The sequence below is a fragment of the Carcharhinus amblyrhynchos genome, chromosome 7 (assembly GCF_965287045.1).
Source record: "Carcharhinus amblyrhynchos chromosome 7, sCarAmb.v2.hapA, whole genome shotgun sequence".
Classification (NCBI taxonomy): Eukaryota; Metazoa; Chordata; class Chondrichthyes; order Carcharhiniformes; family Carcharhinidae; genus Carcharhinus; species Carcharhinus amblyrhynchos.
The window spans coordinates 120,310,673-120,326,445 of NC_137330.1; the positions used below are offsets into that span (position 1 = coordinate 120,310,673).

The 15,773-nt window shown below is 43.8% G+C and overlaps 1 protein-coding gene across 1 annotated transcript in view; it reads left to right on the top strand.

Annotated features, from left to right (window-relative positions):
• The first annotated feature begins 1,364 nt into the window (after positions 1-1,364).
• The window catches only part of LOC145345618 (calpain-14-like), a 113,283-nt gene continuing 98,874 nt past the window's right edge, over positions 1,365-15,773 (top strand). The window contains exons 1-2 of the mRNA XM_080193451.1: positions 1,365-1,467; positions 1,640-1,898. Of these exons, the coding sequence (XP_080049577.1) occupies positions 1,659-1,898 (240 nt within the window). The 5' untranslated portion in view covers positions 1,365-1,467; positions 1,640-1,658. The remainder of the gene's footprint in view (positions 1,468-1,639; positions 1,899-15,773) is intronic.

Genomic DNA, 15,773 nt, shown 5'->3' on the forward strand with positions numbered 1-15,773 from the left:
CCACCCCACTACCCACACACATCACTGTCCCCCTTATCCACCCCCCAATACCCACACACATCACTGTCCCCCTTATCCACCCCCCCCGCTACCCACACACATCACTGTCCCCTTATCCACCCCCCCACTACCCACACACATCACTGTCCCCCTTATCCACCCTCCCCACTACCCACACACATCACTGTCCCCCTTATCCACCCCCCCACTACCCACACACATCACTGTCCCCCTTATCCACCCCCCCACTACCCACACACATCACTGTCCCCCTTATCCACCCCCCACTACCCACACACATCACTGTCCCCTTATCCACCCCCCCACTACCCACACACATCACTGTCCCCCTTATCCACCCTCCCACTACCCACACACATCACTGTCCCCCTTATCCACACCCCCCACTACCCACACACATCACTGTCCCCCTTATCCACCCCCCCCACTACCCACACACATCACTGTCCCCCTTATCCACCCCAATACCCACACACATCACTGTCCCCCTTATCCACTCCCCCCCCGTGTTTCCAGACCGATCACCATCCCTGTCCCCTACCCCCCCCAACCAGTCCCCTCTCCCCATCAGATATCCATCTCCCCACCAACCAGAGATCCATCTGCCCCTCCCCACCCCACCAGTGAGCGATCGGTCCCCCTGACCTCTCCCCATGCCCTCCCCCCTTGTCCACTCCCCCCCTGCCCTGTCCCCATGCCGTCTCCCCCTGCCCTCTCCCCCCTGCCCTCTCCCCCTGCCCTCTCCCCCCTGCCCTCTCCCCTGCCCTCTCCCCCTGCCCTCTCCCCCCTGCCCTCTCCCCCTGCCCTCTCCCCCCTGCCCTCTCCCCCTGCCCTCTCCCCCCTGCCCTCTCCCCCTGCCCTCTCCCCCTTCCCTCTCCCCATGCCCTCTCCCCATGCCCTCTCCCCCCTGCCCTCTCCCCATGCCCTCTCCCCCTGCCCTCTCCCCCTGCCCTCTCCCCCCTGCCCTCTCCCCCTGCCCTGTCCCCATGCCCTGTCCCCATGCCCTGTCCCCATGCCCTCTCCCCATGCCCTCTCCCCCTGACCTCTCCCCCTGCCCTCTCCCCCGCCCTCTCCCCGTCTCCTCTCCCCCTGCCCTGTCCCCATGCCCTGTCCCCATGCCCTCTCCCCCTGCCCTTTCCCCCTGCCCTGTCCCTCCCAGTGCCAGTCCTGCCAGGCTGGCCTGGGGAAACACAGCTCAGTCTGAGGCGGATCAGAAGTTTTGAAAGGGATAGTGAAACTTTAATGTTCACTGCCAAGCCACTCCCAGCAACAGTCAAAGCAGCTGACTGAAAATCCGCCGACCTTTAGGTAATCCGGCATTTCAACAGAATTAAATACCAGCTTATATTACTGGAAACGGGAAAGTGTGGAGGTGGAGAGCAGTTAAGAGAAATTGTTTGGACTTTACCCAGCCAGATAACAAGATCAATAAGGAAGGGGAAACAGGCAGGTAGCTGTTAGATTGTTGGATTTGCACGGAGAGATGGAAAGAGACTGGAGATGGTAGAGGAACTAACCCCTCAATCCTACCTGCTGGGCTCTTGTAGTTACTGTCAAAGGCTTGGGTTTGATGCTGTATCCCAGCAGTGGGGAGAACTGATTACTGTTTCCTTTCCAGGTATCGGCCAGCCAGGCAGATGGAAGTGCGAGAGATTGTCCCTCAGGAGGGACGCGGGATAGCTGACAGGAGCCAGCGATCCTCAGCTCCAAAAGAGGGAAGTTTATCTAACCCCCGGATTCTCCACAATCAGCATTACAGCTACTTGCTGAGGAGCTGCGCACAGAGACGCTGCTTGTTTGAGGACCCCATTTTCCCTGCTGTCCACACATCTATAGGGGAATGCAGAGTGAATGTAGAGCAATGGAGAAGACCGCATGTGAGTAAATATTGCAGGCAAGGCTAATGTCCATTCATTCCTTCATTACTGACCACTGTCCACTTTTTAATTACTGACCACTGTCCACACTTTAATTATTGACCAATGACCATACCGTAATTAATGACACTCTCCAGTCTTTAATTATTGACACTGTCCATTCTTTAATTATTGACACTGTCCGGTCTTTAATTATTGACACCGTCCGGTCTTTAATTATTGACACTGTCCATTCTTTAATTATTGACACCGTCTGGTCTTTAATTATTGACACTGTCCGGTCTCTAATTATTGACACTGTCCATTCTTTAATTATTGACACTGTCCGGTCTTTAATTATTGACACTGTCTGGTCTTTAATTATTGACACTGTCCATTCTTTAATTATTGACACTGTCCATTCTTTAATTATTGACACTGTCCATTCTTTAATTATTGACACTGTCCGGTCTTTAATTATTAACACTGTCCATTCTTTAATTATTGACACTGTCCATTCTTTAATTATTGACACTGTCCGGTCTTTAATTATTAACACTGTCCAGCCTTTAATTATTGACACTGTCCGGTCTTTAATTATTGATACTGTCCGGTCTTTAATTATTAACACTGTCCAGCCTTTAATTATTGACACTGTCTGGTCTTTAATTATTGACACTGTCCATTCTTTAATTATTGACACTGTCCATTCTTTAATTATTGACACCGTCCGGTCTTTAATTATTGACACTGTCCATTCTTTAATTATTGACACTGTCCGGTCTTTAATTATTGACTCTGTCCGGTCTTTAATTATTGATACTGTCCGGTCTTTAATTATTGACTCTGTCCATTCTTTAATTATTGATACTGTCCGGTCTTTAATTATTGACTCTGTCCATTCTTTAATTATGGACACTGTCCGGTCTTTAATTATTGACACTGTCCATTCTTTAATTATTGACACTGTCCGGTCTTTAATTATTGACTCTGTCCGGTCTTTAATTATTGACACTGTCCATTCTTTAATTATTGACTCTGTCCGGTCTTTAATTATTGACTCTGTCCATTCTTTAATTATGGACACTGTCCATTCTTTAATTATTGACACTGTCCGGTCTTTAATTATTGACACTGTCCGATCTTTAATTATTGACACTGTCCGGTCTTTAATTATTGACACTGTCCGGTCTTTAATTATTGACACTGTCCGATCTTTAATTATTGACACTGTCCATTCTTTAATTATTGACACTGTCCATTCTTTAATTATTGACACTGTCCGGTCTTTAATTATTGACTCTGTCCGGTCTTTAATTATTGACACTGTCCATTCTTTAATTATTGACTCTGTCCGGTCTTTAATTATTGACACTGTCCATTCTTTAATTATGGACACTGTCCGGTCTTTAATTATTGACACTGTCCGGTCTTTAATTATTGACACTGTCCGATCTTTAATTATTGACACTGTCCATTCTTTAATTATTGACACTGTCCGGTCTTTAATTATTGACTCTGTCCGGTCTTTAATTATTGACACTGTCCGATCTTTAATTATTGACACTGTCCGGTCTTTAATTATTGACACTGTCCATTCTTTAATTATTGACACTGTCCATTCTTTAATTATTGACACTGTCCATTCTTTAATTATTGACACCGTCCGGTCTTTAATTATTGACACTGTCCATTCTTTAATTATTGACACTGTCCGGTCTTTAATTATTGACACTGTCCGATCTTTAATTATTGACACTGTCCGGTCTTTAATTATTGACACTGTCCGGTCTTTAATTATTGACACTGTTCGGTCTTTAATTATGGACACTGTCCATTCTTTAATTATGGACACTGTCCGGTCTTTAATTATTGACACTGTCCATTCTTTAATTATTGACACCGTCCGGTCTTTAATTATTGACACTGTCCATTCTTTAATTATTGACACTGTCCATTCTCTAATTATTGACACCGTCCGGTCTTTAATTATTGACACTGTCCGTTCTTTAATTGTTGACACTGTCCGGTCTTTAATTACTGAGACTGTCCATTCTTTAATTAGTGACGCTGTCCATTCTTTAATTATTGACCCTGTCCATTCTTTAATTATTGACACTGTCCATTCTTTAATTATTGAGACTGTCCATTCTTTAATTATTGACACTGTCCATTCTTTAATTACTGAGACTGTCCATTCTTTAATTATTGACACTGTCCGGTCTTTAATTATTGACACTGTCCATTCCTTAATTATTGACGCTGTCCATTCTTTAATTATTGACACTGTCCATTCTTTAATTATTGAGACTGTCCATTCTTTAATTATTGACACTGTCCGGTCTTTAATTATTGACACTGTCCAGTATTTAATTATTGACACTGTCCATTCTTTAATTATTGACACTGTCCGGTCTTTAATTATTGACACTGTCCGGTATTTAATTATTGACACTGTCCATTCTTTAATTATTGACACTGTCCATTCTTTAATTACTGACACTGTCCGGCCTTTAATTATTGACACTGTCCGGTATTTAATTATTGACGCTGTCCATTCTTTAATTATTGACACTGTCCATTCTTTAATTATTGACACTGTCTGGTCATTAATTATTGACACTGTCCATTCTTTAATTATTGACACTGTCTGGTCATTAATTATTGACGCTGTCCATTCTTTAATTATTGACACTGTCCATTCTTTAATTATTGACACTGTCCATTCTTTAATTATTGACACTGTCCGATCTTTAATTATTGACACTGTCCGGTCTTTAATTATTGACACTGTCCATTCTTTAATTATTGACACTGTCCGGTCTTTAATTATTGAGACTGTCCATTCTTTAATTATTGACACTGTCCATTCTTTAATTATTGACACTGTCCGGTCTTTAATTACTGACACTGTCCGGTCTTTAATTATTGACACTGTCCAGTCTTTAATTATTGACACTGTCCGCTCTTGAATTATTGACACTGTCCATTCTTTAATTATTGACACTGTCCATACTTTAATTATTGAGACTGTCCATTCTTTAATTATTGACACTGTCCGGTCTTTAATTATTGACGCTGTCCATTCTTTAATTATTGACACTGTCCATTCTTTAATTACTGACACTGTCCGGTCTTTAATTATTGACACTGTCCAGTCTTTAATTATTGACACTGTCCATTCTTTAATTATTGATACTGTCCGGTCTTTAATTATTGACACTGTCCGCTCTTGAATTATTGACACTGTCCATTCTTTAATTATTGACAGTCTCCGGCCTTTAATTATTGACACTGTCCATTCTTTAATTATTGACACCGTCCGGTCTTTAATTATTGACACTGTCCATTCTTTAATTATTGACACCGTCCGGTCTTTAATTATTGACACTGTCCATTCTTTAATTATTGACGCTGTCCATTCTTTAATTGTTGACACTGTCCATTCTTTAATTATTGACACTGTCCATTCTTTAAGTATTGACACTGTCCGGTCTTTAATTATTGACACTGTCTGGTCTTTAATTATTGACACTGTCCATTCTTTAATTGTTGACACTGTCCATTCTTTAATTATTGACACTGTCCATTCTTTAAGTATTGACACTGTCCGGTCTTTAATTATTGACGCTGTCCATTCTTTAATTATGGACACTGTCCGGTCTTTAATTATTGACACTGTCCGTTGTTTAATTATTGACACTGTCCATTCTTTAATTGTTGTCACTGTCCATTCTTTAATTATTGACACTGTCCATTCTTTAAGTATTGACACTGTCCGGTCTTTAATTATTGACACTGTCCGTTCTTTAATTGTTGACACTGTCCATTCTTTAATTATTGACACTGTCCGGTCTTTAATTGTTGACACTGTCCATTCTTTAATTATTGACACTGTCCGGTCTTTAATTATTGACACTGTCCATTCTTTAATTATTGACACTGTCCGGTCTTTAATTATTGACACTGTCCATTCTTTAATTATTGACACTGTCCGGTCTTTAATTATTGACACTGTCCATTCTTTAATTATTGACACTGTCCGGTCTTTAATTATTGACACTGTCCATTCTTTAATTATTGACACTGTCCGGTCTTTAATTATTGACACTGTCCATTCTTTAAGTATTGACACTGTCTGGTCTTTAATTATTGACACTGTCCATTCTTTAATTATTGACACTGTCCAGCCTTTAATTATTGACACTGTCCATTCTTTAATTATTGACACTGTCCATTCTTTAATTATTGACACTGTCCATTCTTTAATTATTGACACCGTCCGGTCTTTAATTATTGACACTGTCCATTCTTTAATTATTGACACTGTCTGGTCTTTAATTATTGACACTGTCCGATCTTTAATTATTGACACTGTCCATTCTTTAATTATTGACACTGTCCGGTCTTTAATTATTGACACTGTCCGATCTTTAATTATTGACACTGTCCATTCTTTAATTATTGACACTGTCCGGTCTTTAATTATTGACACTGTTCCAGTGAAGCAGGCAGAGAGGTCATTCTGGTAGGAGAGCTGGTAGGTCAGAGTGTTGATTCTTAACTTTTTTTTCGGAGCTTTTCCTCGGGAACCAGGTGTAGGCTCTCAGGTGACCTTGGAAGGTTTTTTTCTCTTTCTTTAAAAGGTGGTTACCTTCGAGGTTTCAAGCTGATTGTTTCAGCGGAGCAGGCAGAGAGGTGATTCTGGTCAGGAGAGCTGAAAAGTCAAAATGTTGATTCTTAACTGATGGAGGCTCTGAGTCCCAGTGGGAAACAGCCATTGTTGATGGCTCCCAAGTTGCTGTACTACCCGAGCAATACACTGCACTGGGAGACTCGAAGAGTTAGAAACTTTGGCATTCCAGGTTAAATTATCAGCCTTCTTAACATATAATTAATGAATTACTGATTCTTTAATCATCTATTTCACTAATCTGGCTGGTTTCCAATAAGAAGACTCACAACACCAGGTTCGAGTCCAATCAGTTTATTTGATATTAAACCCACCGGAAACCGTGTTCCTTCGTCAGGTGAGTGGAAGGTTCCAAATAAACCTGTTGGACTTTAACCTGGTGTTGTGAGACTTCTTACTGTATTTACCCCAGTCCAACGCCGACATCTCCACATGGTTTCCAATAACGCAGTTTTCGATTTTATTGAAATGGCTTTTCTCAGTTTAGCACATGATACTGAATAATGTATTAATGACTGTGAGAGAACTTTTCTCAGGTACTCTCTACTTGTTGAACCTCATTCAACCAATACATACGTGGCAAAAGACAATATATAGTTAAAGAACAAAAAGGAATTTATTTGCTCATGCATGCATCAGGAGAGAGACACAGTCGATGAGGGTTAACTGTCCTCTCTGACATAATACTGCCCAGTAAAATTATTATATTATTCTGAACATTTCAATATCTCACCCAATCAGACTGGAGGGGCCCAATCACAACATTCAACATCATTACCTCAGCCAAAAACATTCCACCTGTCAACAGCAGTCGGAGATTATTGGCTTATTGCCCCTCCCTTTACCTCAGAAACTGAAACCACCTCATTACCAGTAACCAAGGCCATTATTAACATCTGTGATGTTGAATTGTGAAAGCAGTCACTCTTTTGCTGGAACCTGGGTCTCCTTTATCAGCTGCTTTATCTCCTTTATCAGCTTGCTCCAGCCTCGCTACCCATGACTGAATTTACTCCCTTACATACCAGGCCTGTAATTAAATTTGCCTTTTGCATATCCAAAAACAGATAAGACTAGCTGCATCTCTGTGCTCCATTACATTAACAGAATTCGGTCTGTTGACAACTGTGCTTCCCATCATGCTGCATTCAGAATGAAGTTGGCCAAGGCGCAAAATACAAATACATTGAAAATACAATTGAAGCTTATAATACTTGGTTAATTTGTGGTTATGCAGTTTATAATACTTTTGCAGTTTATATCCTTTTGCAGTTTATAATACCTTTGTATATTTTGTTCCAGGCACATTGTGAATTCTCACTATGTATATAAGGCACTTTATAATTACCTTAACTGAGTCTACTTATTATGGTAAAACTAAAATGAAGGGCCTAATACTAGGATTCCATACTAACCCCACAACAGTCTGCTTTTGGCCCTTGGCTAAAGCCCAAGATAAGGCCACTAAATAAAAATGTCCCAATGCTTGTTCCTGTGTCCTGAGGGACAACTGGACCCTTCATATCCTTGCTCGCTCAACTTAACTGCCATCCCTGGTACCGTCCATTCTGTGGACTTGGACGACCTTGTACAGGCACACTTAACTACATTGACAAGCACCATCAGTGCCAAGATCACCAGGAAGAATCTTGCAATCCCTTGTAGGATTGATGTTCCCAGGCAGCCTGAGAGCCAACCACCTCAGGTGAATGTTCAGGGCCTTTGGGTTTCTTCACCTCTTTCCTGATATGATTAACCAGATTAGTTGTGTTTTCCAAACTGTCTGATATGTGCGTGCAACACTCTGATCCAATCACTACACAAGTCCCACCCCTTGCAGCCAAGACATAATCCAATGCCGATCTGTGTTGAAGTACCATAGTGTGCATGGCTACCATCTTATCCTCAACCCTCACAAGGGCAGTTACTGTATCATTGGCAACTTCTTCCAAAACGGAGTGTAAAACCAGGGTTTCACACATCACTTTCGCTACTCCATATTGGAGAAACAACATGCCAAAGAACCATTCTGTTTCTGTAATAGCTCATCGATGTATTGACAGGGGAGGGAGTTTTCAGAGTGTGATATATGTGTGGGATTACATATTCAAGGTAACAGGACCCTTTCCATCTAAAAGGGAATCAAGGATATGCCCCATCCCCACAAATCCAATATGTTCCATTGAGACTTGGATAATTGTTGCCTCCTCTAAAACAATAAGAATTATTGCAAGATTGGTCATTACTGGGTGGACTCAGGCGTAGCCGGGTGGTTCGATCCACCATGTGGTCACATTCATTCACACCCGAGTTTCCCCCTTGGCCTTCTATGTTTCTAGCACAATATATCCCTTTTGGCTTTGGTGCTGGCTGTTTTAAAACTCAACTAAGAGCTGGTTCCCCTTGGTTACAGATAGGTATATTTGTGTTTATTTGACCTAACCACCCCTGCACAAGACTCACCGTTAAGAAATTCTTTCCTCGCCTCCCTACTGATTCCCCCTCCTACATGCATGTGTGAACACACCCAACACTTCACCTGACTGTTCAATCTAGTATATGTGTGTGCCAGTAAGGGAGTAAGGGCGTGGAATGCCCTGCCTGCAGCAGTTGTGGACTCGTCAACTTTAAGGGCGTTCAAATGGTCAGTGGATAGGCATATGGATAACATTGGAATAGTTTAGGTTAGAGGGTCATTAGATTGGTTCCACTGGTCAGCGCAACAACGAGGGCCGAAGGGCCTGTGCTGTGCTGTAATGTTCTATGTTCTATATATAAGTATTAACACGTACCTCCTGCAGGGAATGCTGAAAGACCTCAGTTGCTGGTTCCACCTGGGTCCAAATCTGTTCATTCAATAGTAAAAAGGTTATAATCACATACATTCATTATAGCGGTCTCTTACAATCAAATACAATTGTCGATCAATGTCAGGTAATAATACAGCTTGTTTACAAAACTTGCACAATCACCACACAATACTTTGCACGTGCTCGTGACTCGCTTCTGCACTGGGGGATGTCTGGTGGATCTTGATTGGAACTGTGGCAGATCTATGCATATAATCTGTAATAAAATCCAGATGGCTTCGCCACCTTAAATTCAGCAGTCAGAATAAATTCGATCTAATCAGATTCTCTCCACTTCTACTAATAGATTGAATCATTCGGTCTTGGGGCTTACCACCAGGGTATGGCCTTAAGTGAGTCCAGTGTCTCCAGCGTGGGCTGCACTTCTCACTGATTAGGGCACATGTCTGTCCTGTAACTACCACATCAAAAGGCCCTTCCCAGTGAGCTCTTTGCCCCTTTCTGAAACTGTCATGAGTTTCACCATTACCTTATCTCCCGGAGACGGCAACCTAGGAGTACTCCCTCCACCAACTTAGTCCAATCTCAGTGTTGCTGTTACGTGATCAGCTGCTTTTTGAGAAAATGTAGATGGTCTATTAGATCCCTCCAGTTTCCTCTCCACTATCCCTGATCTCCGAGGGTGATATGGTACATGGAACCTCTGCTTTATTCCCAACATTCGACAGACCTCTTTCAAAACTGTCCCCATGAAAATGAGTTCTCTGATCAGAATCTAGCTGAAGAGGCATTCCCCACCTGGGAATTATCTCATTTGCTACTGTTGTAGCTGTGGCATCTCTAAGAACATAAGAACATAAGAAATAGGAGCAGGAGTAGGCCATCTAGCCCTTCGAGCCTGCCCCGCCATTCAATAAGATCATGGCTGATCTGTTGTGGCTCAGTTCCACATTCCCGCCCTCTCCCCATAACCCTTAATCCCCTCTCCTATCAAAAACCCATCAACCCGCGTCTTAAAAATATTTAGCGAGGCAGCCTCCACCACTTCAACGGGCAGAGAATTCCAGAGATTCACCACCCTTTGAGTGAAGAAGTTCCTCCTCAACTCCGTTCTAAACCACCCCCCCTTTATCTTGAGGCTGTGCCCTCTAGTCCTGCTATCCTTTCTAAGCGGGAAGAGCCTCTCCACCTCTATCCTATCCATCCCATTCATCATCTTATATGTCTCAATGAGATCTCCCCTCATTCTTCTAAACTCTAATGAGTACAAGCCTAGTTTATTCAGCCTCTCCACATAGTTCAACCCCCTCAACTCCAGTATCAGCCTAGTAAACCTCCTCTGCACTCCCTCCAAGGCCAAAATATCCTTGCGTAAGTGCGGCGACCAAAACTGCACACAGTACTCCAGCTGCGGCCTCACCAATGCCCTATACAGTTGCAGCAAGACCTCCCTACTTTTATATTCAATCCCCCTCGCTATGAAGGCCAGCATCCCATTTGCCTTCCTGACCACCTGCTGCACCTGCAGGCTGGGTTTTTGCGACTCATGCACAAGGACCCCGAGGTCCCTCTGCACCGTCGCCTGCTGCAGTTTTTCTCCACGTAAGTAATAGTCCTTCCTACCATTATTCCTACCAAAGTGGACCACCTCGCACTTGCCAACATTAAATTCCATTTGCCATTTCCTGGCCCATTCGCCCAGCCTATCTAGATCCTTCTGCAGACTCTCCACACCCTCCGCACAATTTGCCGTTCCACCAAACTTGGTGTCATCAGCAAATTTCAACACCATACACTCGGTTCCCTCCTCCAGATCATCTATATAAATGGTAAATAGCTGAGGCCCCAGCACCGACCCCTGGGGCACTCCACTAGTCACCATCCGCCAATCCGAATAGCACCCGTTGACCCCCACTCTCTGCCTCCTATTTGACAACCAATCCTCTATCCACGCTAACACCCTACCCCCAACTCCATGTCCCCTGACCTTCTGCAATAACCTCTTGTGAGGCACCTTGTCAAACGCCTTCTGAAAATCAAGAAACAATGGGAATTGCTTCAACCCATTCATCTCTACATGGGAATGCTTCAACCCATTGAGTAAACTGGTCTACAATTACTAAACAGTATGTTTTTCCCTGCAATTGGGAGCAGCTCTGTAAAATCCATTTGTAAATTCTCCCAGGGTCCTTTGGGTCTGAGTTGACTTTCTATTTTAATCTTGCAGGGATGTCCTGGCTCCACTAGGGTGCACTGCTGACATCTCTGACAATACTTGGCTGCCTCCATCCCATCTCTTTCCAATACCAACCTGTCTTCAATAAATTAAGCATTCTGTCCCTGCTTGCGTGTGTTATTCCGTGATGAATCTTCAGGAGCGAGTGCTGTACTACTTTAAGAACCATTATTTCCCCTTTTCTCCTCCATATTCCATCATGACCTTTCTGCCCTCCGTCTTTTTTCCGTTGCTCCTTTTCCTCTTTATCTGCATGTTCCTGCACTTGTTTTACATCGATATCTGGACTGTCCTCAACTGCTACAGCTGCCAACCCTACAGGCTGTGTCCACTCTCAATCCTGTTCCACTAAGGCTTTTGCTGCCTGGTCGGCAAAATAATTTCTTTGCTTACTTTATTCTCAATTTTCCTGTGAGCTTGAACTTTTATTACTGCTGCTTCTAAAGGAACACTAGCTGCCTGGAGTAAATTCCTGATTGAAGTCTCATGTTGTATATGATCCCTATTCTAAGTCACAAAACTATGTCTGCCCCAGGCTGCCATATAATCGTGCACAACTCCAAAAGCATATTGGTTGTCTGTAAAAACATTAACCCTTTTTCCCTCTGCTCCAATCTAAAGCTTTAGTTAAAGCTATCAACTCTGCTAGTTGTGCTGAATCAATTCCCAGAATCTGCTCCCCTGCTATCACTTTTCTCTCCTCATTCCCCACTGCCCATGCTGCACAGGGCTTCACGTACTTCTTTGCACCATCTGCGTATAAGTTAATTACCCCTTCACCTACCAGTGGCTCTTCCACTAATCCTTCACTTGCTTCTTTTCTAGTTCTGCTGCATATTCATGTTCTATGCCCTGTACAGTCAATCCCACTGCTGGGTTTTCCCTGACATCTCTGCTGATCACTACATGCTTATCTCCCGGTAAAAGATTCGCCTCCCATTTTGAACGTCTTTCATCACTGACCCCTTTCAATCACCCTGCTTCTAGAAGCTGGATAATAGTATATGGGCTATAGAGAATTATTTTTCCCATTAAGATGAGGGGATCCGACACACTGACTGCCCACGAGGCGTAAGCTAGCGCCTTCACACACAATGCATCCTCTGGCTCCTGAGTCCAACTTAGTGAAGTAATACCCCATTGGTCTCTATCTGTCCCCATGCAACTACAGCTGCCTGTATTCCATCATATTCCTCACAGAAAACGTGGAATGGTTTAGTGATGTCGGGAATCCCAAAGCTGGGGCTGTCACCAAAGCCTGCTTCAAATCTGAAAAAGCTGGACTTAACATTGAACATAGCACAGTAGAGCACAGTACAGGCCCTTCGGCCCTCAATGTTGTGCCGAGCTATGTCCGAACCCAAGATCAAGCTATCCCACTCCCTATCATTCTGGAATGCTCCATGTGCCTATACAATAACCACTTGAAAGTTCCTAAAGTGTCCAACTCCACTATCACAGCAGGCAGTCTATTCCACACACCAACCAGTCTCTGAGGAAAGAATCTACCTCGGACATCCCTCCTATATCTCCCACCATGAACCTTACAGTTATGCCCCCTAGTAACAGCTACATCCACCCAAGGAAATAATCTTTGAACATCCATTCTATCAATCCCTCTCATCATCTTATAAATTTCTAAAAGCCCCACTTCCCTCAACCTTTCCTCATAAGACCTACCCTCCAAACCAGGCAGCATCCTGGTAAATCTCCTCTGCACTCTCTCCAATGCTTCCACATCCTTCTTATAATGAGGTGACCAGAACTGAACACAATATTCCAAATGTGGTCTCACCAATGTCCGGTATAAGAACATAAGAAATAGGAGCAGGAGTAGGCCATCTAGCCCCTCGAGCCTGCCCCGCCATTCAATAAGATCATGGCTGATCTGTCGTGGCTCAGTTCCACATTCCTGCCCTCTCCCCATAACCCTTAATCCCCTCGCTTTTCAAAAACCTATCAACCCGCATCTTAAATATATTTAGCGAGGTAGCCTCCACCACTTCAACGGGCAGAGAATTCCAGAGATTCACCACCCTTTGAGTGAAGAAGTTCCTCCTCAACTCTGTTCTAAACCACCCCCCCTTTATCTTGAGGCTGTGCCCCCTAGTCCTACTGTCCTTTCTGAGCGGGAAGAGCTTCTCCACCTCTATCCTATCCATCCCATTCATCATCTTATACGTCTCAATGAGATCTCCCCTCATTCTTCTAAACTCTAACGAGTACAAGCCTAGTTTATTCAGCCTCTCCTCATAGTTCAACCCCCTCAACTCCGGTATCAGCCTAGTAAACCTCCTCTGCACTCCTTCCAAGGTCAAAATATCCTTGCGTAAGTGCAGCGACCAAAACGGCACACAGTACTCCAGCTGCGGCCTCACCAGTGCCCTATACAGCTGCAGCAAGACCTCCCTACTTTTATATTCAATCCCCCTCGCTATGAAGGCCAGCATCCCATTCGCCTTCCTGACCACCTGCTGCACCTGCAGGCTGGGTTTTTGCGACTCATGCACAAGGGCCCCGAGGTCCCTCTGCACCGTCGCCTGCTGCAGTTTTTCGCCACGTAAGTAATAATCCTTCCTACCATTATTCCTACCAAAGTGGACAACTTCACACTTGCCAACATTAAATTCCATTTGCCAGTTCCTGGCCCATTTGCCCAGCCTATCTAGATCCTTCTGCAGACTCTCCACAACCTCCGCGCAATTTGCCGTTCCACCAATCTTGGTGTCATCAGCAAATTTCAACACCATACACTCGGTTCCCTCCTCCAGATCATCTATATAAATGGTAAATAGCTGAGGCCCCAGCACCGACTCCTGAGGCACTCCACTAGTCACCAACCGCCAATCCGAATAGCACCCATTGACCCCCACTCTCTGCCGCAAATAGTTGCAGCATTACCTCACGACTCTTAAACTCAAACCCCCTGTTAATAAACGCTAACACACTATAAGCCTTCTTCACGGCTCTATCCACTTGAGTGGCAACCTTCAGAGATCTGTGGATGTGAACCCCAAGATCTGTCTGTTCCTCCACATTCCTCAGAATCCTGCCGTTGACCCTGTAATCTGCATTCAAGTTTGTCTTACCAAAATGAATCACCTCACAGTTATCAGGGTTAAACTCCATCTGCCACTTTTCACCCCAGCTCTGCATCCTATCGATGTCCGTTTGCAGCCTGCAAGAGCCCTCCACATCATCCACTATTCCACCAATCTTGGTGTCGTCAGCAAATTTACTAACCCACCCTTCAGCCCGTTCTTCCAAGTCACTGATAAAAATCACAAGAAGCAGAGGACCCAGCACTGACCCCTGTGGTACACTGCTGGTAACCGGCCTCCAGTCTGAAAATTTTCCCTCCACCACCACCCTCTGTCTTCTATGATACAGTCAGTTACTTATCCAATCAGCCAAATTTCCTTCTATCCCACAGCTCCTTATCTTCTTCATGAGCCTACCATGGGGAACCTTATCAAACACCTTACTAAAATCCATGTGTACAACATCAACTGCTCTACCTTCGTCCACACACTTAGTTACCTCCTCAAAGAATTCAATCAAATTTGTGAGGCAGGACTTACCCCTCACAAAACCGTGCTGACTATCCCGGATTAAACTGAATCTTTCCAAATGGTCATAAATCCTATCTCTCAGGACCTTTTCTATTAACTTACTGACCACCGAAGTAAGACTAACTAGCCTACAATTACCAGGGTCATTCCTATTTCCTTTCTTGAAGAGAGGAACAACATTTGACACTCTCCAGTCCACTGGTACTATCCCTGTGGACAGTGAGGACCCAAAGATCAAAGCCAAAGGCTCTGCAATCTCATCCCTTGCCTCCCAAAGTATCCTAGGATGTATCCCATCTGGCCCAGGGGACTTATAAGAACATAAGAACATAAGAAATAGGATAAGAACATATCATTATCATAAGAACATAAGAAATAGGAGCAGGAGTAGGCCATCTAGCCCTTTGTGCCTGCCCCGCCATTCAATAAGATCATGGCTGATCTGAAGTGGCTCAGTTCCACTTTCCCACTTTCTCCCCATAACCCTTAATCCCCTTGCCTACCAAAAACCTGTCTACCCGCGTCTTAAATATATTTAGCGAGGTAGCCTCCACCACTTCAACGGGCAGAGAATTCCAGAGATTC